At 44.0% G+C, this 21,437-nt stretch overlaps 1 protein-coding gene across 3 annotated transcripts in view; it reads left to right on the top strand.

The window, feature by feature from the left end:
- Positions 1-21,437, top strand: part of XPO7 (exportin 7) — an 86,853-nt gene that overhangs the window by 24,935 nt on the left and 40,481 nt on the right. For all 3 annotated transcript variants that reach the window (XM_061552931.1, XM_061552929.1, XM_061552930.1), the window contains exons 15-22: positions 9,705-9,778; positions 10,392-10,472; positions 11,655-11,718; positions 12,592-12,700; positions 13,494-13,600; positions 17,247-17,335; positions 19,408-19,515; positions 20,249-20,331. In XM_061552931.1, coding sequence (XP_061408915.1) covers positions 9,705-9,778; positions 10,392-10,472; positions 11,655-11,718; positions 12,592-12,700; positions 13,494-13,600; positions 17,247-17,335; positions 19,408-19,515; positions 20,249-20,331 — 715 coding nt within the window. The remainder of the gene's footprint in view (positions 1-9,704; positions 9,779-10,391; positions 10,473-11,654; positions 11,719-12,591; positions 12,701-13,493; positions 13,601-17,246; positions 17,336-19,407; positions 19,516-20,248; positions 20,332-21,437) is intronic.

Below are 21,437 nucleotides of genomic sequence, written 5' to 3'. Positions count from 1 at the left end.
CCCATTTTCTCGCAAGTGAGGCTCCTGGCGCTGCTGCTCTGATCACTTCACCCGTTAACCCCTTTGTTGTGCCACCAGTCAAATTACTCGGAGCTTTAATTTCGCTTGTGACCTTGCAACACAATATTGGCCCCTCTCTGAAAAATTACAGCCATTATCGTTGGAGAATTTCATCGTTAGTGGCATCACAATTGAATAAAGTTTAATAACGGTTATATTTGTGCCGTACGTTTACCGCATATTTTGTTGGGCAATTTAAGAATGCAATAACGCCGTGGCTTACAATTAAACGACATTTTTAATCATGCATTCTTTACAATTGCACTTTGCATGCCGGCTGAAAAATGAGACCCAAAATGTTTGAAGCGAGACCAAGGTATATGAACTTTCGGTGATGGCATATAAAAGTGTGTGAACTTTAGACAAACACAAGCACATTTGTAATGACCTACATATATGCTTGTCCAAGATAAATAATGCTTCTCCTGTAGTCCCGTGCGACTCCTTGCACATGACCTATAGCTTGCCGCACATTGCAACAGATTGCCTTTGGCCTTGTAGTCAAATTTGAGTCGAGGTCCAGCTTGCGAAATGTGGTATTAACAGTTAATTATATAGTAATTGGTATTACGATACAAACCACAAAAATGGAAAACAATGCTGCATAAACCGTATGCAATTTGTCTTTTGCCGAAAATGACAAAAAGCTTTTATTATCTTGTTTTGTATGTGCACAATACATTCTGAGTTCAGAGTTGAGGCTACAGTATTGATTTCGCTGTCAAGTGTGTCTAGACTGCAAAGAATTAATAGGCCTGGGGTTTACAAAGCCTAAAAGCCACGCTTTGCCAACTATTGACCTTTACTTGTAATAAACGGACATGGGAGATGCCATCAAGGTCCTCCTCTGTTTCTTGTAAGCGCCTTTTCTGGTAAGCATCAGCAACAGGAAGTCCATGGTGCTTGGCGTAGTTTTTTTTCTTCTTCCCACCACCCTCTATCCCCCTCTTCTGCCTCCCGCTCTCTCATCATTAGCACTGATGCTATTTTGAGATTTTGGTTCTCCTCACTGTCATGATTGGGGAGGTGGGAGGGGGCAAGGGGGCGGGGGGTGGAAATTGATGGAGAGTTGTATGACCGGGCACTCACACCAGGCGGTGCAACTGCACCAGGGCCTACAGGACAGAGGTGCCTGGCTACGAATGGGGGAGGGGGGGAAATTTGGACAACCTAGGGCCCGATTCCGTTCCGTTCACCAGGACCCATCTTAACGATGCCATGCCACCAGTTTGCTAGTTCTGTTTTAACGAGTCTTAATTAATCCGGGCACATGGCCATCACGCGACCTTTCAGGAGCTTCCATTGCTGAAGACGATTGGGTGGAAAATATTTTTGTTCAGGCCTTTCAAGTGAATACTGAAAATGTTTTGTAGCATTCCGGCCCAATGTGGAGCTTCATAAGGTGCGGTATGTTTTGGTGAATTGTCAGGATTTAGCTTCACAATCTCTGGTCGCAATTCCATTCCAGAATGGATTTTTTGTCTGTTTTTCACCATACCGCTTGCATTTTCTCATATTTCTGTGAGGTTGTTACATTATTGTTTGTACCGCAAGCCTAAATGTAATTCTTGCATACTTTGTGCATTAATCGGAAATAATATATTTTGATGTGATGCATACATTCCAAGCTCAAGAATAAATTATAATCGATTAATCAATGCATCATTATTAGCTGCTCAGTAAGTGGTGTAGAATGGCAGTAGGGCTTTAGCAGGCCCTTACTCTTAGAGTAAGCGATTAATGGTTCATGCTATCTCTACATGGGGCTGCCAGCATTCCTTAATAGTTATAAAAAATGCAGGCGAATTAAAACGACACTGGGTGAAGCATTGTACGTCCTGCTGTGTTAGCCGGTGGGTCTTCCGAGGATGAATAAAGAAAATGTGCAGCTATACTTAACTTCAGCACATCAATCTGGGAATGACTAAATTGCCTATATCTGCCGCCTGCCTTCTCTGCTAGCGTACTCGTATTCATGATGTCCTCTTGGCAGGTACATTAATTAAAATGAGTACCATTATAGTATCCAAACATTGACAAAGTGGAGCTCTTTCACTACAGGGAAAACCCTTAATAAATTACTTTTTTGGGTTGAAGTCCATACAAAAAATGTATTTAAAAACAAAACTCTATTTGAAGTGCACATACATTTTATGGGGGAAAATATTTAATGGCTTAAATTATAGTGATATTTTTTTCCTTTCCTATTTTTTAAGCAGCTTTGCAGGCATAAATATGCTGACAAATTCATTTAAAGAGTAATGGCAGTGTCTGCCTAAGAGGATGCTGGCTCTTTCGCTGGAGCCAGAAATTCAGTTCAAAGGCTCAGCCAGCAGTTGGAGAGGCTGGCTTTCGTCAGGACTGCCTCAAACTTTTAGCTGCGTGTGTTTATTTTCCTTTGTGAGAAGGCTGTTGATGAATAAGTGATTAAGATTAGGACATCTTAATCACTGTTGCCCATTCACGGAGATCCCATCAATAGTTAAGGCTTACCAGAACGTGTGCTGGCACAACGCTGCATTGCACTTACTCGGAGGGTAATGGCGATTGCAATGCTTTGGGATGTCTTGTGGAGTGTTGGTCATGCAGTTTCCACGACCAACACTGTGCTGCCACCCGGCATAATCCGAGTTTACTCCCGGGCTCTCCAATGCCTAAATTCGCTGTAATTTCAGACACATTTCTGTTATTTAGCCCCTGGGAAGGCAAACAAATTAACTGCAGTGTTTATCTGTGCGAAGAAGCAAGTATCCTTCAGTTGCGTCCGTCCCTGCGGCCCACGTGGACATGTATTCTCCTCTGAGAATGTATCAGATAAAATATTCTGCACCTTGGTTATTTCGAGGGAGCGGGGCGCGGGTGGGAGGAGGGTGTGATGCATCGAACGGTCCAAGCGTCCACCCCCCCGCCCCCTTGCGGGATCCTATCGGTGCATGGATTCCTAAGTTGGCCCTTGTGGGATCCTATCGGTGCATGGATTCCTCGGTTGGCCACCAGCCTTGGCAGGCAGGGGAACTAATTGACAATTAAATGGGGATTTAAATGTCGCTGAAAAGGGAGTGTGCGTTTCTCGAAAAGAAACCGTGACGGCACTTGGACGCCCTGGCGCTGCCGCATGGCACCAGCCGTAATAAACCTTACCGTCGTTACATATAATCATTCCACGTGTGCTGGAGGTTTTTGAAAAATTATTACCCTTCCCGTAATTTCCCTTACATATTGAAGTTCTTAGCGAATTTCTTTGTGTGTGTGCGTCTGGAACCATTAATATTGCATAGTAGGCGAAATTTGAAAGGAAATTGCAGATAAGGAATTATGTGTGACCATTTTGTGTTTTTTTTGGGAAATGGAAGAGGAACAACTGAATACTTGCCACCACTCGCATCCTGAACAATGATGTGTCCCCCCCCATCCTGCAGTCCGAGGTGTTTGAAAGCATTTTAACTTCACAGCCCTCTTCACCCACGCGAGCGCATCCTTTCCCCCCAAAATGTACGCAATTCCCCGTCCCTGTCCACGCTTTATCTTCATTTGCCAGAACCCTGACGGTGTAGATTTATCTTGTGTGTTGGGGAAATTAAACTTTATTATAGCCAACGAAGAAAACAAGCAAAAGGGCAGGGGGGACCGCGCATCTCGAAGGCTTTGCCGCAATTTGGAATTCTATCAAGGCGAGCACTATTTCTTAATATCTGTCCGAAGCTTGCCCTGATTGTGTTTCATAAATCATAATAAATTTTGGGCAGCGGTCGGAGTACGGGCATAATGAGGAATTGATGGTTGGTGCGCTGCGGGGCCGGGGAGCTCCGACCGGCTGTTGTAATAACGCCAGGTTTGCCTTCGGGGTGCGATCTGTCAAGTGGGACTGTTAGTTATTAGGTGCTAGAGAAGGGGGGATGTCTTCTCTTTAAATAACAATAAACCCCGAGCAGTTCTATTGGGAATAGCAGGGCCTTCTCCCGCCGCCCCAGCCGAGTCGCGTCTAAATTCGATTCAGGGAAGAAGGAATTGACTTGTTCTTTTTCCGCAGTAATAAAGTGGGAGTTTGTGATGAGGGGGAACTAAATTAAGGGTTATGTTTGACAAGGGAGCAGTTCTGATGTTACGTTGTTAAAATAATAAATACGGGGAGGCTAACGGGGAGCCCTGGTGAAGAACCGTTGCTCCTTTCTCCGAGTAATTACGTCGGTAGGACTTAGGTGTTGCCTTAAAGTTTAAGGTAATGACACCCAAAGTTGTTAAACATTAAAATAACAAATGTACATTGACTGGATGTGCACGTAAATGATAAAGTGTATATATACTGTGAGAAAATGTCGGGTACAAATATGGCCATTTTGAATGGTGAAGCCGTAGTCGTGTCACCTTAAATTAATAGCTGTTTATGCATTAGTATATATCATCATGACGTCTGCTGGAAAGCACATAGGTCGGTTATTCCAGAAAAAATAGACCTCTTGCTCCGCATTAAGAAGCTGAAATTTAAGTTCGTAGGCAGATGTTGGGTCAATACTCAAGGTTAAAGGGCAAAGGGAATTTGCTATTGATTTATAAAGGGAACAGCTCGCTCAAAGTGAGTGCATTCTAATTGTCTTCGCGTGTCGCTCTCAGTCAGCCCAATTACACTGTTAAGCTACATTCAAAAATGTTTCTGGCTAATGCTGCTGTGTAAAGAACGCAGCTCGGTCAGTCGCTGCTGCAGCGCTCGTTGAATCGTTCTGCACCTTGCGCTGGAAGTGCGCTACGGACGGCCCCGTTCTTTGTGTCCGTGCTTGGGATGTGCGTCGGTTCGGGAGGCCGCCACCCCCTCCGCCTCTCCCCCCCCCCCCTCTCCGTTCCCCTTTCTCACCTTGTGCGCGGCGAGAGCGCGGCTGAGCTGCGAGTTTAATAACGGCGCTGTCACGGAGCGAAACATCACGTAATTCCGGCGACTGTCGCCGTAATTATATGCACGTCACTCAGTTGCCAGCATTGAGCGACGGCGCAAGTTTAAGCGCCTCCTAAAATAATATCCCCCTTATCAGCATGACTGTTTTATTTAATATTTATACTGCACGTGTCTTTATGCGACTATTTTGATTTATGACCCTATGCACAGAGGAATACAAGGAATGCACATAATGGACATGGCTTCCTTACTTTTGCTGTTTTGTGGGAGCCCCTGATGTCGGGCAGTAACATAGATATGCGTGTGCCTTCGGTAATCTAAAAGTTATGCTTCGATGCCTGCAAGAAGCTTCTTTTTCATTTTGGTGTGCCCTGCTTTCGTTAAGTTGTGAAACTGATGAATGATAATTAATGGTTGAAATGTGTGTATATATAGACCTCAAAGGCACGACAACTCTTTTATTTGCCATGCTTGTCAAATATTAATTGCTTGTGCGATTGCGCTGCTGAGCTTGTAATGGTGAGGCTGCTTGATGTCGTGTGATTGGCGGGCTGGGCCATGTGAGTATATCCTGGCAAAAATGCACATTACTCCTCGATGCTGTACACAATAGAATTCCAGTGACAACTGAAATGTAGGAAAGTGTTCTTAATTGTCTGCACATTGGTAAATGCGACAAATGAATACGATCCCCGGTATATGTGTGTGGACTTGCACACATTTCTCATGTGAAAATTATCCTGATGTAATGATAATGTGATGGGACACTTTTCACAACTCGTATTGTCCTTGTACTAACACCTGACCACCCTTCTTCCGTATTATAAAACTCAATGGTCTTAAGTGTGTGTCTCTTCTCTTCGAAAACAAAACGCTGGCACACAGCCCGTATACACAGCTGGCACGATTAAGACAATCAACCACTGCCAGTTGGGATGAGTGTTGGTTAGAATTTGCCAACTTTTTACCGGATATTATGTCCCGACTGTCACCACAGTTGCCAAACAAACGCTATGAGCCTCATGCTCAATGTGACATTGCCGCTTGTTGAGTCGGATGGCTTGTCCTGGTCATTAACATTTCATACCGGGTTCAGGTTCTTTTCCAGCAGTGCCATCCAGTTGTTGGCTTTAAATTAAACTAGTGCGGCGCCCAAATTTCATTGTCCGATTCGTCCATGCCAATGCGTGGTTCTTTTCATTTCGCGCGATTGTGGAGGTATTTCGCACGCGTAATTAAGTGCTGATTTATACCGAAGAGTAATTGCGGGTTTTAGTGCCGAAAATTACCGTTGAATCCGAATGTTAAACAGCTGTAAAGCAATTAATCTTCTGACCCGTATAGGCTAATACGTTTCGATTTAAAGCTTTCGTGACTGCAGGGATTCATCTTCTTGGTTCTTTCGGTAAAGTCACGTAGAAGGGAAGTAATAAAATAATAAAAATAAAATAAAACATAATAAAACAATTCTCACTTATTATGTTTTATTTTTATTATTTTATTACTTCCCTTCTACGTGACTTTACCGAAAGAACCAAGAAGAGGCTAATACGTTGTTTAGTAATTTAGCAGGACTTGCACAGATTTGTGGGCGTGCATTTAAAAAGCAAGCGCATGCTCTGTGCATTATCGAATTTCGCTGTGCGCGTAATGATCAAATGTGCATTTAAATAATTTGCTTCCGATACGATGTCAAGCAGGTGATTCTTTTTGGCAGGTATCAACGTTGCATCTTTGCCAATCTTACAAAAGTGATTGACGTCTATTAGGTTAAGACAATGCCAACCCTTCAAATAATTCATGCCAAATTAAGACAAATCGCCACTTTGTATTGATGGAATATCTAAAAAAGTGTATCTCGCTCCTCCACAAAACACATCACCTTCAATTCCACGGGAGCGCCCTTTGCCATTCGGAACCGTGGCGAGCGTCGTTTTTGGGGCGCTGGCTGAAACGCGAGACCGGGCGGTTGGGTTGTCTTTAGAACTTGACGCTTGAAATTGAGCTTGCGGGCTCTGAAAGCATCTGCAATGGGGCCCGTGTTACGGTGACATTTGCCAGAACCAGCACCGTGCAGCTTAGCCACCGCCCCTCAGACGCCTCCTGTATTGCTCCTGACAGCAACTCAACGACCGAGCTCTCCTCCCAGCTCACCGGGGACCCGGCTGACTTTAGGCGATGGGCTTTTATTAGATTTACAAAGATTAATTATCCTGATTGGCGCGGATGAATATTATGCCAATTAATCATGTTTGAAGGCTCTATTGGGCCTCTGTGCTGCTTATTGCTCATTAATAGTAAGACCCAAGGAAATAAGTTTGCCTCTCTAATTGCTGTTGCTTAACACCTTCTACGTTTTCATTACGTTTTGTGCTCTTATTTAGCTCGCAGCTACTTAATTTGGTGGATATTGACGTTGCTGGTTTAGGTCAATAACAGCATATTTACATGCCGGAGGTGAAGCTTACTTTTAGCCTACTGCGTAGTTTTTTCTCTATCAAATAATGTAATGCATGGACCGTTGGCAATCCACTGCTGGTTGAAGGCCTCCCCCCCCACGTTGCGCCATGCGTGCGGGTTTCACCATATTTCACCTCGCTCGTCGGCACGAGATGGTGAAATAGGTTGTTTATTGCGTTATTCTTCTAACACATTTGTGATTGAGACAACTTGCGTATTGGTTTTACTGCATGATCTTATTTAAAACTAGAAATTATAATGAAGGTTACTAAGAGCTGACTTGATTTACTAGCTGACGTAAAATTCAAAATAATTGGGGTAATTTTTCAGCATATTTTTTGTCACAAATGAAAATAGTATTGCTGTAGTTTAAATATATATCTTAAAAGAGAATATATGCGTCTACTGGCAATATCCCCACCATCCAGTGCTTTAGAGATGAGGATTAGTCGATCACACTGCTCTGTGGGACTTCCAAACCCAATGGACTGCTGAGTGGCCAGGAGATAGCAGTACCACGAGGTGGTTCATGGACCTGTCGGTTCAGACCTTTTAGTCTTCTCATTTCATAGATTTTCTCTGGGTACTTGAGTTTTCTAAGAGCAGAAACAACATCCTTTACATCGGAATTGGCCAGGCATCCTAATGCAGGACCTTTAGAAAATGAGTATCCGGGCTCAGAAGTCTTCCCTGGGTAAATACACGACATTATTATTGTTATAGAATTTTGCATTGTTATAGAATTTTGCATGCAGTGCTTGTGTGAATCTATAGTAAAGCGCGAGGGTAATCCTTCGTATTCCGCTGGACTGGAATGAGCCTGCAGATGGTTCTCTTTGGTCATTCGGGATAACCTGGAGACATTGCTTGGGGACTGCGCCACAGAGGCTGGTCTGGTGTGTATTTCCTACCAGTTCATTTGTCTTGTACATATTTGGTGTGTGCCATTTACGCCGTGGAATGAAGACTAAAGGGGGCAGTGGTGGGGTTGGGGTTGGAGGGGGTGGTTTCCGAAGCAGGGCTGCGAGGTATCAGGTAGACTGGCAGAGGCACGATGCCAGATAAAGGCTAGCGGAGGAGTGATGGGGTGTCGGGAGAATGAGGCCGAGCCGAATGGCAGTGGCTGCCGCTGTGACTGGGAGCCCGCTGGAGGCGTGTTTGTTGATGTTTGTTTAGCCTTCCTGTGTTTGTGTTTGCTTTTTCTGCTTAATCCCAGTGTCTGCCTCGCTTTCCCTTGAGCTTTAAATCTTAAAAACGGAGACTGCCGCACAGATGCAAGCCCGCCAGTCTGCCCGAATGACTGCCCGCATCCGCCAAACTGTAATTGCATGCGCCAGTTTAAGCTAATTGAAATGGTTTTGTATTGAAAGGGCCTTCTATTGAAGCAAGGGGAGAAATCCTTTTAGCATTTCAAATGTGTTTTGTGGGGTCGGGGCATAAGTTCTGGTAACAAGCTGGTGTAAAGTTACATTATTGTTAATGGGAGTCTTTCATTGGAAATAAATATGTAATGCACGTTAATGGAAGTGAACAGTAGTGTTGATGATTGTTGAAGTATTATATCAAACTATATAAGCAGCACTTTGTCGTTCAATAAACATGAGGATAAATGAAGCAGCCAGGGCTTTCCAGAGTGCCTCCGTTACCGTCAACCGTTAGCATTAATACAACATGAGTGGAAATTAAACCCAGTGGTCAATCCATTCACCTAAGAACAGTTCCACAAATTAAGCAGCCTCACATAAATTTTGATTTAAAGCTTTCGTGACTGCAGGGATTCATCTTCTTGGTTCTTTCGGTAAAGTCACGTAGAAGGGAAGTAATAAAATAATAAAAATAAAACATACACATTCAAAAATAAATGAATGCTGAAAAATTAATAAGTAATTGGTTTAACTCGTACATGAAACTGACATCACCAGTTCGGCGTGGATGAAGCCTGTTTGCCTGAGTACGTGCGATACCATGGTATGTTTCTGAGTTTGTCTTTCTTGCTGAGAAAGGTGGACAAATGAGTTAAATCTCAGTTACTGTCCCTCATTTGTTCATGTACTATGCATGAGTAAAAAAAAAAACAATCCGCTCAGTGTACGAATAAATATCCACGTCCACATTTCACGTGTCTGAAATGTACGAGCAAATTCGTAGAATTTGCCCCTGTCTGGGCGCATGTCACATCAGCACACTCGAGAACTCTGACCATAACATGTGTTATGCCACGTTGTGGGACTTAACATGCTCCTGTAAGGTATCATTGTAACACCGTGACCTTACGAAATGTCATTGGCGTACGCAGGTTTACAAAAGGCTTTCGGAGGTTCTCGGGCTCAACGATGAGACGATGGTGTTGAGTGTCTTCATCGGTAAAATGTAAGTATCAAGCGTTGTGCCACATAGCTCATTACACACGTACGTGTCTCAGACACGAATCACACTAGTCTTTACAATTAGAGTTCTTTCCAGGTGATGTTGAGTTCAAGCGATTGCACTCAACCAGATAAGATTCATATCCTGTGCAGACTGTTATTATTTCACTTTTATTTTGTTTGGATTTGTAAAATGCGCACACTTATTTTTTTAACCTATTATGGTAGAAGGCAATGCATATGATTCTTTAAAAAGATCCCACTGTACCGATGTCAAGATAGCTTCATATTGAAAGGGCTATCTCTGGAGCAGGGGAGCAATCTTTCTGAAGCCCCGTTTTGTTGCCCTGTTCATATAATAATACACTGTGTGATATTGCAGTGTATTAACACAGAGGACTACAGTGAAAAATAAAGTAATAAACACACAAGTCTGCATGAATATAATATTCCGTTCTCAAAACTTTGGACAGCTCCTCGTAAGTTATGAATTTTTTGTCGGGACGTTTTAGTGCTTCTGAAGTGTCGTTAATAAACAGCATCGCTGTGAATGAATGGAGGCCTGCTTGAGGCGGTCACGACAGCCTAAATGCGCCGAGTGTCTTTGTGTTCTGCAGTATCACGAACTTGAAGTACTGGGGCCGGAGCGAGCCCATCCTCTCCAGGACCCTCAACCTGCTCAACGACCTCTCTGTCGGATATCCTTTTCCTGGGCTCGTTGTGCGAGTGCCACCCGTGTTTACGTTAGGGCGCAGCGCGAGGAAGTAGCAGGTCAGTGAGGCCAGCTTCCTCGTAAAACACATCCGAATTCGGTCTGACAAGCACGTCTCGAGCGAGATAACATCTCGGATCGCCACATGCGTGTCCAAGTGCTGGATCGGATGTGGTGAAATTTATGTTTGTAAACTGGAAGGCCGTAGCGCCTGGGTGAACATCCGTCTATTTCTAATGGGATCCTTTTGTGTGCGTGATAATGCCACGATTCTTTTGCCTGTACACCAGCGGTGGAGAACCTTCGCCTTATTGTGAGAGCCTGATAGGACTTCCCAATGCCATTTGCAGGTCAAACAATACAGGATGCTTCAAAAAAATATTAACACTTACATGGGACTATCGTTTTTAATGGAAAAAGAATGGATAATACACTGTAACATGATAACAAATGTATGTTAATAGCTTCACAAAGTCAGTTTATACTTGTTTGCCATCATTGTCAGCACATGCCTGGAATCTTCTTCAGGTAGTCTCCAGAGCCCGGAGGCACATGTCTTGTGCTATTATTGCAAATTCTCAGATGTGTTCACATTTTTTTGAAGCACCCGGTGTTAGGAAGCCACTTTTAAATCTACATTGAAAACGAATTTCTTTAGAACTGCTTTTTGTGTTTAGTTCGTTGTCTTTTCCCCGCACCTCTGATTAGCACGGTTGACTACATACGGTGCGAAAGCAGTTCAACATACATACGCACTGTAGCATTATGTCTTAACGACCGGAAAAATAACGTATGTGGCCAACGATTATAATATAAGATGCCCCTCGATCGATAAAAGTGACTGAGCGTGATCAAATCGAATGAAAATTTTTCGTCAGATAAATATAATTTGCGCGCCGTTTCGAAGTGGAAGCCTCAAGTGGCCACGCGCCGTACGAAATGGCCGCAATGTCCCCCACCACTGGTTGCAGACCATCTGTCGGCAATGTTAGCCACCTCGTTCATGAAATGTTTGCCAAACATTTTTACCAACAAATGAACAGCGGCTTCGGTTTGACTTTTAAAAGTTGGCGCTCTGACCACATTTTGACGTGGCATTGATAAGTGTTTGACGCTTGTCACGCATGTTGACGTGCGATCGCCCTTCAATTTCCTTAATGCGGCTCACCTACAGCAGCGTACGGAAACTGGTCAAGCTCACCGCCGTACAATTCATGCTGAAAAACCACACGGTGAGTACTCGCACGCGGAGTGCAAAACACATTGTGACACGTGCTCTGCCTCCTGCGTAGCTTAAAAGAGGTTTTGTTACAAAGCAGCTGTGCCACTCGTTCATCACTAACAATTTCCACTGCCCGCGCTGTGTTTTTTCTCTCTCTCTCATATTCCTACGCTCGTATTCGGTGCATGCGATGAGAAATGTGAATGGGAAATATGCCGGTCTTGCAGATAGCAGTGCACATCCGTGCGTCAAATAGCATCTCCAAAAATCTTGGCACAGAACTTTCTGCAGTTACTTCAATCGGCTACCATTATCACCATTATTGGAGCACTTTTTATAGACCCTGCAAAGAGTGTTGTGTGGCAATCAAACCAAACCGTTTCACCCACAGACCATCATTAACCAAACTAAGTGAACACCACATCTTATTCTAGGAGGCACCAAGTATTTGGTATGTGTGCATGTATGACTTCATACTAGACATCATATATTTGGTATGTGTGCATGTATGACTTCATACTAGACATCATATTACACAAAGGGAGTTAGCCATCTTTTCTGAGCAATTACACATCAATGCTTGTACAGGTCTTCAGATCCAACCAATGGAAAAGCATGGTTTTTAAGGGCTTTATTGTGGGGTTCATGTGGTAATTTTTTCACGAGTCATCACTAACTATGTTTACACTATCAACTCATACTTGTCAGAGCCCAGTTTAATCACAGGCAGCTATAATCCGTGTTAAAACCCAGCATCTTAGCTGTTCATTGTTGCTGTGACAAACATTAGTGGCATTATCCACCTCTGATCCACCTCCGATGGTATTATTACACATGCAAGGTGATACCGTCCGTGTGTATGCGCGCGTGTGTGTGTGTGCAGAGCGAGCACTTCCCTTTCTTGGGTATCAACAGCCAATCAAGCTTGAGCGACATGCGCTGCCGTACCACCTTCTACACTGCACTGGGACGATTGCTCATCGTCGATCTGGGTAAGTTAGAATGGTCTACTCGCCAGTGCTGGTCCCAACTTTCCACGGCACCGCTTGCACCAGTTTGCTCTCATGAGGAATCATCCGTGAGACGAGTTGCTAAAGAAAATACGACCTCTGGCGATACAATGTGCTTTTCAATAGACAAATGTAATTTCAATATATTTGACTTCATATTTTATACATTTTGAAAGTTGGTCCAGTAAAGCCACATTGTTGTAATGATTCATCGCTTAAAAATATTTTAGCGTATATAATACATGCATGATATACATTGTACGTTATAATCTAGATTTGAAGTTTTTGTGACTGCAGGGATCCATACTCTTTGGTTCTTTCTGTAAAGTCACATAGGTATAAAATAAATTAAATCACGACGTTTCGGGCGCAACACAAGCGTCCGTCATCAGGTGGGACAACCACAGTGAGAAACAATTGCCCACTTCAGCAATTGCCCACTTCAGCGATTGTACGGTATAGTTTCACATGACCCGTGCGGCCACTAGAGGCGCTACAACACACCACTGTTAAAAAAATTATCTATTTAATTAAATCACGATCCTGAATTGTGACAATTCATCACCGGCGGGGGGTGCGAAATTGTCATGGATTTCATTGCTGCAATCATTAACTTATTTTTTCATCTGCATAGCAATTACCAATTTTCAGGTACAAATTCGTACTTTGTGGTAATTGAAAAGTACGCACGTGTCTTTTTAACGGCCCTGCGTATCTGTTAATCAGAACCACTGTCTCTGCCTCTCGTTGAAACGTAAAATGTTTTTTCACTCAGGCGAGGACGAAGACCAGTTTGAACAATTCATCCTCCCGCTGACGGCAGCATTCGAAGTCGTGGTACGAATGTTCAACTCCAGCAACTTCAACCAGGAAGAGGCCAAGGTAATGGCTCTTGCTCCATGGCTTTCCCTGCACATCATAGTGGCATCTAACCACCTTTGTTAAGGTGTGTATGCCATAAGCCAGGGGTGGGAACCTACCACCCAGCACATCCACTTAGTATCATGTCACATGAGCCATGGTCACATGAGGTCTGCCACTTGGAACAGGCACACGATATTAATCCATCACTGCATGTATCGTAGCCGCACTCATTGTGTACTAGACGGGACTATTTTCAACCTGGCAACACTATGTTCCTAATATTAGTGCGCTCAGTCACTGACTAAGGTGTGGATTAATGTGTGGCCTGCTAATGGTAATTTAAAGTCCTTCTTGGCCATCGGTAAGGATAAGGGTTTTTACCCCTGCCATAAGTGCTGGTCATGGTGGCACACACGCATAGTGGAGGCAATTTTTGGTGGATCCCGTAGGTTTGTTAAACTCTCAAATTAACTGGCCTACAAGTTGGTCAGGAGATGGCAGTAGAGTAAGTGAGTTTGTGAACTCATCTGTGTTGAACTATTGAGTATTATGTCATCATGGTATGTGTGGGTAATTTCTGGGTCCTTTATATTCTTCCCAAGTGTAAAGCCTGCTTAAAAAATTAATTGGCTGAGCATCGCAGTGGAAGACCCTCTTTAAGAAGAGTTTTGAGACTCAGCGAGGCTGACCCTGATAAACGGATGAAATTTAGATGGCAGATCACTGTAGCTGGCCATACGAGCAGTCATGTGAGTGAAGAAACCGAGCCTATGATATAGTACCATTTGATCATTCTCTTGACATTCTAAATAAAAGTCAAGCATCATTATTAATAAGCGTGTTTAGATCAGGCCTCGTGCTTCAGCCGCAGATCATTTTTCTACGTTGAACCAATCCCCATTCATTTGTAAATTGTGCAACAACCATCGTGTCCATTCATCGATCGGTTAATGTGGGATGATGCACCCTGCCCGGCCCACGAGACCTGCTGTAGCCTCGCTTTTGTGCAGATGTCGTCATCACAGGCTCGCCAGTTGATGGAGGGCCTGCCACCCAGTGTGGCTTCGTGGGCTCGCGCGGCTTTTCGCGCAGTGTGTGTGGCAGTGTGTGCGCGTTGGTGGCGATGCGCTCGGGGGGGCTGTCGTCGTCATCGTCGGCTGTTTGTTTGTTTGCTTGATTGGCAGGCGTATCGTGCAGGAGCAGCTGTTTGATTGGGCACCCGCCCCTCTAGGCCTGGCCCGCGGGCTCTGCCGTGCATGAATAATGTATTTGAAATTTATTTGTTGCGCTCTCCCTTTTAGCTGCAGTTAATAAAAGCGCGTGTAAATTCCGAGTCGGAGGCCTCGCGGGCCTGTCGGACCCCTTTGTTACACCGTGTGATTAATTACAGGCCAGGTCCTCACCTGTTTCCACGGTGCTTTTCTTTTGCAGAACTAGTCGCAGCAATTTCCTTCTTTCATTGCACCCGTGCCCTGTCCGAATAATTTATTTATTTTGGTTGGCGGTGGCGTTATTGTATTTATTATTTGGAGCCGCGCGTCAATTACTGCGTGTGTCAGCGCATCGCCATTGACTTGGAGGTCTGCTCTCTTTAATAGGCTAACAAAAAGGGTTGTAAATATTCAGGTAATTAAATGTTGTTAGACATGCTAATAAAGCAATGTCGGGAGCATCAGACCGAGTACACCTGACGGAGCCAGGTGCACTCGCAGTGCGGCGGGGTGAGGAATGGTGAAAGTGCGTTCGTGCGGAGATTTGCGCACAAGCGACGGGTAACGTTACACGCGACACTGAGTGCCAACTTTGCAAAATGCTTAACCGGACTCAAATTTCAATCCATCTTTTTTTTGTTTGATGTTTTTTTTTTTCGTCCGATGCTTTTTTTTTGTTCCTTTTTACAAAAATGTTTTTTTTTTACTTCTGGCTCAATGCTAGTTGGATAGATTTATGTCAAAATCCACGTAACTGCCACATACCAAAAAACAAACCGAACACAAGAAATGGCAAGACCCTGCCATCCATCCATTTGCTGCCATCGTCATCAGCCATGATCGATGCTGCACGAAGACATCTCGATGCCATCACCATCTCATGGTTTAGCGATGGAGAAATCCACCGTGCACTTGCACAAATGTAATCACCTGTTTTAGGCGGTGGACAGCCCCTACGGCACGTTCCTACCTTCGGCTGCCGCTCCGTCTCTCGTCTCGACCACTGAACCCCCCCTTCTCACGACACCCTAGAGAAGCGTTTCAATCTCGCTTAGCTGTCATTGCCACCGGCATTCAAGCCAGACCTTGCAATGCATTTCATTCAGCGTTAGCATCAGAACTTTGCTTGTTTTACCATGATATATGACACCTGGTCGGGGTTAAACAAAAAAAGCATCCGAAAATGTATGACGTTCCACCAATCCATTCTTAGCGCTTAGTCAGGGCGCACTCATCGCGCTGCAGCGCAGCCACCAGGACACGGGTTGCTGCTCCTACTGATTGACGATGGCCAATGCATCAACTGCTTTCAAGTTGGCTGAAGTGCGGAGCAGCAAACGATTCCGGATCGCGCGGAATGTCCCTTATTATGGCTCAGCGCATGGTGCCGCGTACGAAACTATGGGCAAACTCCTGTTGCCTCAGCTAACAGGGCCGGCGTACTAAGGAATCACAATTGTTATTATAATATAATAACGCAATTTTTTTGTATGTATGTTGAACTTCCGCACCGTATGTAGCCAACCGTGATAATTAGGACCCATTGCAGAAGCATATCAAGCTAAAAAAAAATTGTTAATGAAGTCTAACACTCACAGTATTTACATTTAACAGTCTCAAGCAATGGCACTGCAATGCAATGGCAGCAGAAAACGTAAGTGATGATTGAATGATATGTCAAGGCTGTACTTCATCAATAGATTGTTTCGGCATTAATCATTAAACATTTACAGATGTAATATTCTCACTTCGTCTGTAGAGAATCCAACTAGGGTACTATCAGCTGAGTACCAAGTTCAGGAATTGTTGCTATTTAGACTCCAGATTCAATCACAGAATCGATCAATTGTTTTATATACTGCTGAAAATGGCTGCAGAAGTGATGTGAACCCATTACATATAAGACATACAAATCAAAAATATTCAACCTTGCATTTACAATTCGACTGATGTATCATGAGCTGAAGAGCCTCTATTAACTAACAAATGTATGCAGCAGTAGATAATGTCTGATGATTGGGCGTCTTATCGTTCATCCCCCCACTGCTCCAGGGATTTGGAGAAATGTTAAGATTCAGGGTAGCGATTTGATTAAAGAATCAATTATTTTTGTCGTCTCATTTGTATTGTTTCTGACGTGTTCTGTTTTGAGTGTACAATGTTGCTCAAGCCTTTGTTTTAAATGTAACATTAGTGTAACATGTATATGTAATTTGTGTTAATTGGTCAAAACGATTCTTACATGTATTTTATACATTCATCGCGATCGTAATAATCGATTTTGGCCGACGAATCAACGCATCACCACTCGATCACTGGATTAATGCCGTAACAGAGTTTGCACAGGGCTCATGACGAATGTATACTTAAAAAGTCCGCGTTTAACCGTTTACTCGTAAAAAAAAAAAAATTGATTTGTTGACTTGTTCCCATGTTCTGTGCTATTTAAACAGAGGACACTCGTCGGACTCGCGCGGGACTTAAGAGGAATAGCGTTCGCTTTCAACAGCAAGACCAGCTACATGATGCTGTTTGACTGGCTGTATCCTTCGCACAACGTAAACGCACTGCTCCTCCCGCCAATGAAATGGGACGCTCACCTCTGTTTGCCAGAGGTGCGCACACAACGCACGTCTGCGTTTAACTGATTCAGTGATGGGGATTACTGGGGATTACACGCTGCTGGTGCTCTATGCCTCTCCTCCCCTCAGCCTTGGCTTTTGTTTGCACTGTCCGCCGCGTTGAGTCTCGACTTTGCGTAACAAATGCCACATCAAAAAGTAAAATCGGGATGCTTAATCGCCTTAATGTGTGCAGATAGGTTATTTTCGCCAGGTGTCATTTCGCAGCAGACTAACCCTTTGCGTGATACACGTTCTATTTTTTTGTTTAGGTATAACAATCAAAACTTGTACGTGTTGTTCAGATGAGTTTGCAAAAAGCAAAGACTGCAACAGCAATATTATTAGGCGTTTCAAGGTGGCTTATGCCAACGTAGATAATTTAGTATGCAGCAGAAGATGGCAGTAGAGAGCGTACTTTGACAAAAACATGTTTTTGTGCTGAAGCGACTGAGTGGGTGCTTACCTATAGAAGCAAGCACAACACCTGTGTACATTGAGCCTTGAACACCAACTGCCTATGCCCTGAGTTGCAGCTGCTCATTGCGACCCCCTGCCAATGCTGTAACGGTTCAAGATTTTAGCGCTGGTCCAGTAGTTGCCACTCAAGAAGCCGTGCCAAACAATTGTCAGTGGGCGTCTTTGAGTGAGATATTTTACTTCGATAATTTCTTTACTCACCGATTCATGGCAGGTACAATGCTCTCGGAAATGCAAACATTTTCAATTAATTAACATCTAGCGATTTCGGCAGTTACAAAGAAATGCATTGTCTGAGGTTATTTACATTGTTTCGTTAATATCCAGCACAAGTTTGCATTGCCTACCGTAAGTCTGAAGATTGGACCCGCCACACATGCCAAACAGAGCATTTACATGGTGGGCTACTCCCCCATGTCCCAGGTCCTATGGCCTTCAGGTCGGACAACTGTGCATACCCTCTGCCAGGAAAATACAGTAGGCAGCAGCGCCAGACGTAATGTTTTCCAGACGAATCTACGAATGTTTAGGTTGGCTACCTAAGAGTTTATTTTCATCGGAAACCTGGTCCCAAAAAGGCTGTGCCCAATATTGATGATTAAATCGCAGTAGCAAAAAGGGAACCCAGTGAAACTCCATATAGGTTTTTTTTTTTACATGACGCAAGAATGTGCTTGATGCGCAAAGGCCCTTTACTTAGCAAATCTGATTCACTTCAGGGTTTACTTATAGGGTACATTATTAATTTTGAAAGATTTTAATTACTTGACGTGATTTTAGGCTTTCAACGAACAGGAGCCCCACTAAATGGCTATTTAATGCATTTTAAGGGTAATGTGTGTTTGCAATAATGCAATAAAAGGCTGTTATTGTGATGTGGGCAAAGCTGCTGCAACTGCAGCTCTTGGCACAGGCAACCTCTAACACGGCAGCTATCCTCAAATTACCTATAATGTGCACATGCTTGGCCTTATATTGCTTAATTAAAGGGTGTCCTGTTGTGCTTGATGTGGCCTGATTCAATTTGGTAAGGAAATGGCGTTGGCTCTTTACAGCCGGTTTTAACTCCTCAAAAAAGCGGTCCCAGCAGCCTCATTTGATCCGTTTTCTGATGAATGCGCTGCTTTTGCAGCTGGTAATGCGATTTCTAAAAATTTCTCGTGCTTTAAAAAACAAATTCGTAATTAATTCTCCCTCACTTTACAACCAAACACATTGTGGTGTGCACCGTGCGGTTCTGGCCTCGTTGTTGGACTGGTTCTGCTCTATTAGGGAATGTATATTGAAGTGGGTAAACTGAGCCGCTTTTAGTAATATTTTTTTTTAGCTTTTATTGTGGTTGCCAAAAGCAAGCGGTATAACAGTATCCAGGGCTGGAGTAGTCCACAGAAACCTGCATTAGTTGGATTGTACCTCCCCGTGCCTTGGTCCCCATGCACGTCTTGGTGTAAGGTGGCCGGTGCCCCACGCTGATTTCCTTAGCGGAGCCCGACGCTGTCTCGCGCGCATGCAGCTACCCGACGTACATGCCCGTTTTCCTGCGAGCCATCGAGCTCTGGTACCTGGAGCCGGCCTGCACGACCCCCATCCTCAAGTTAGTCGCCGAGCTTGTGCAGAACAGGTAAGGGGTGGGGGGGGGACCTCCTGCGGGGAGACGGACTGGAGGCCTCAAAACACACGGGCACACACGCGTGCGTGCACACACCGCAAGGGGCGTTCAGTGTTGCGGGCAGAGGCCTCGATGCGTGCGCGTCGTAGGGCGCCCCAGTGTTTGGCAGGGTTATGAGAGAGGACACCGAGAAGGGAGGGCAGTTGAAAGCCCGTCCGTCCTAAGACGCGTGCCCTCGTGTTGTTTGAATGTAAAGCTGTGGCCGAAGTAAAATGGTGCGTGATTAAGCGAAGTGATTTGCGTTGAGATTGTATGTTTCTTCGGAAAGAAGAAAAATAATAAAAATAAATGAACGAATTAAAGATTCATTGGCGTTTCGTATTTTGAGCATAGGTACAGCGTTCGTTAATGCGATGTAGGTTTTAAGTTACGGCTGATAAAAAAAAGGCTTCCAGACACATGGGCCCAAAGTATGATGGATTAACTTCAGTGAGAAAAAAGCAGTTTATTAAAAAATAGACTAAAAAGAAATATCCGATGCATTGGTCATGGCATGTTTTCCACCCCTCCCCCGGTATACACATCCATTGCTGCTGATGCGCTCTGGTTTGCCGGTGGGCCAGGCTGTGTGTGTGTGTGCTCACGCCGTTTGTTGCTTACAGCTGGACAGATTGACATTTAGTAGTAATTTTGATGATCAATGCGTCCAATAAATTGCGCCAACGAATGGCGTGTGTTCCGGCAGGTCCCAGAGGTTACAGTTTGATGTGATCTCGCCCAACGGCATCTTGCTCTTCAGGGAGGCCAGCAAAATGATCACCACGTACGGTAAGCCGGCGCGTGCCGTGCAGGAGGGACGCGAGCACCGTTTACAGGAATAACATCCACGTGCGCTCACACGATTTTCAGGGCCATTCCATCCCGCCCCAGGGCGTTTCATCCGGGGCTCTTGAAATGAAAGAGCGAAAAAGAGTGGAGGGACGTTTTAAAACAAACGATGGTTTTCACCGGTGCCCCATTGTAGTCCGGCTCGCTTCCGATATTGCAAAAATTATTTCACGTTTTAAAATAAATATATAAACGTCCTCTAACGGCTCTGGGCGTGCCTCCTCAAATTGATGATTTTGCGAGAATGCAATAATGGTGTCGCATTAAGTTTATAATTCATGAAGAGTGAGGAGGTATAAACAAAAGGAGAAATTACATTTAGTGTGGATTATTTTAGGGTATTTGATGCATTAAAAACGTATGCAAAATGTATTAAATAAAAAACATTCGAATTATATGTTCAGTGTACGTGCAATCAGAAGTGCACTTTGGCACAATCTGTCCCGATTGCCATGGTGGTAACATGACCTTGTGTGCCGATGTCTGGTGTCAGCAGGATGAGCTGTCCTTTGGCCGTAATGTCCGTGACATATGCTCTTTCGAAGGGAGCAGATGGACACAAACCCCTTTGCACCGAGGATTCAGTTTCTGTTTTTAGCAGATTTCATTTTTTATGGGTTTTTTTTTTTACTTTCTCATGGACTCTGTCCATTAAGTTAACTTAATGAGAAATGGGTGGTCTGACATTTATCTTCAGCGCAGTTTCACATTAATGGATTCATCAAATGATGATTATCCATTAAGTTGATTAATAATGTTAGAACACTGCAAATGCATGCCCGGTAGCAAAATATGGAGCACTATTTCATTTAAAAGAAAATCATTTTCCGCACTCGTCAAATATAACTCGTATAGGCAAACAGTTTCCGATGTAGAACCTTCGACATTAATTTGCTTTGAAATCCATACAAGGAACAAATCTATAATCAGCATTGCCTTTTGGGTTTCAGACTTCGTGCATCAGTGGCTATCCTGTATCGCGGACACTAAACCCTTCACTTAAAAGCCTATTGGAGTGTTTTCATAAGGTTAATATGAAATTCATT

The sequence above is a fragment of the Lethenteron reissneri genome, chromosome 17 (assembly GCF_015708825.2).
Source record: "Lethenteron reissneri isolate LAM-NWPU_2019-01 chromosome 17, ASM1570882v1, whole genome shotgun sequence".
In the NCBI taxonomy this organism is placed as follows: Eukaryota; Metazoa; Chordata; class Hyperoartia; order Petromyzontiformes; family Petromyzontidae; genus Lethenteron; species Lethenteron reissneri.
The sequence above is the reverse complement of the archived record's forward strand: the minus strand, read 5'-3'. Positions and strand labels throughout refer to the sequence as shown.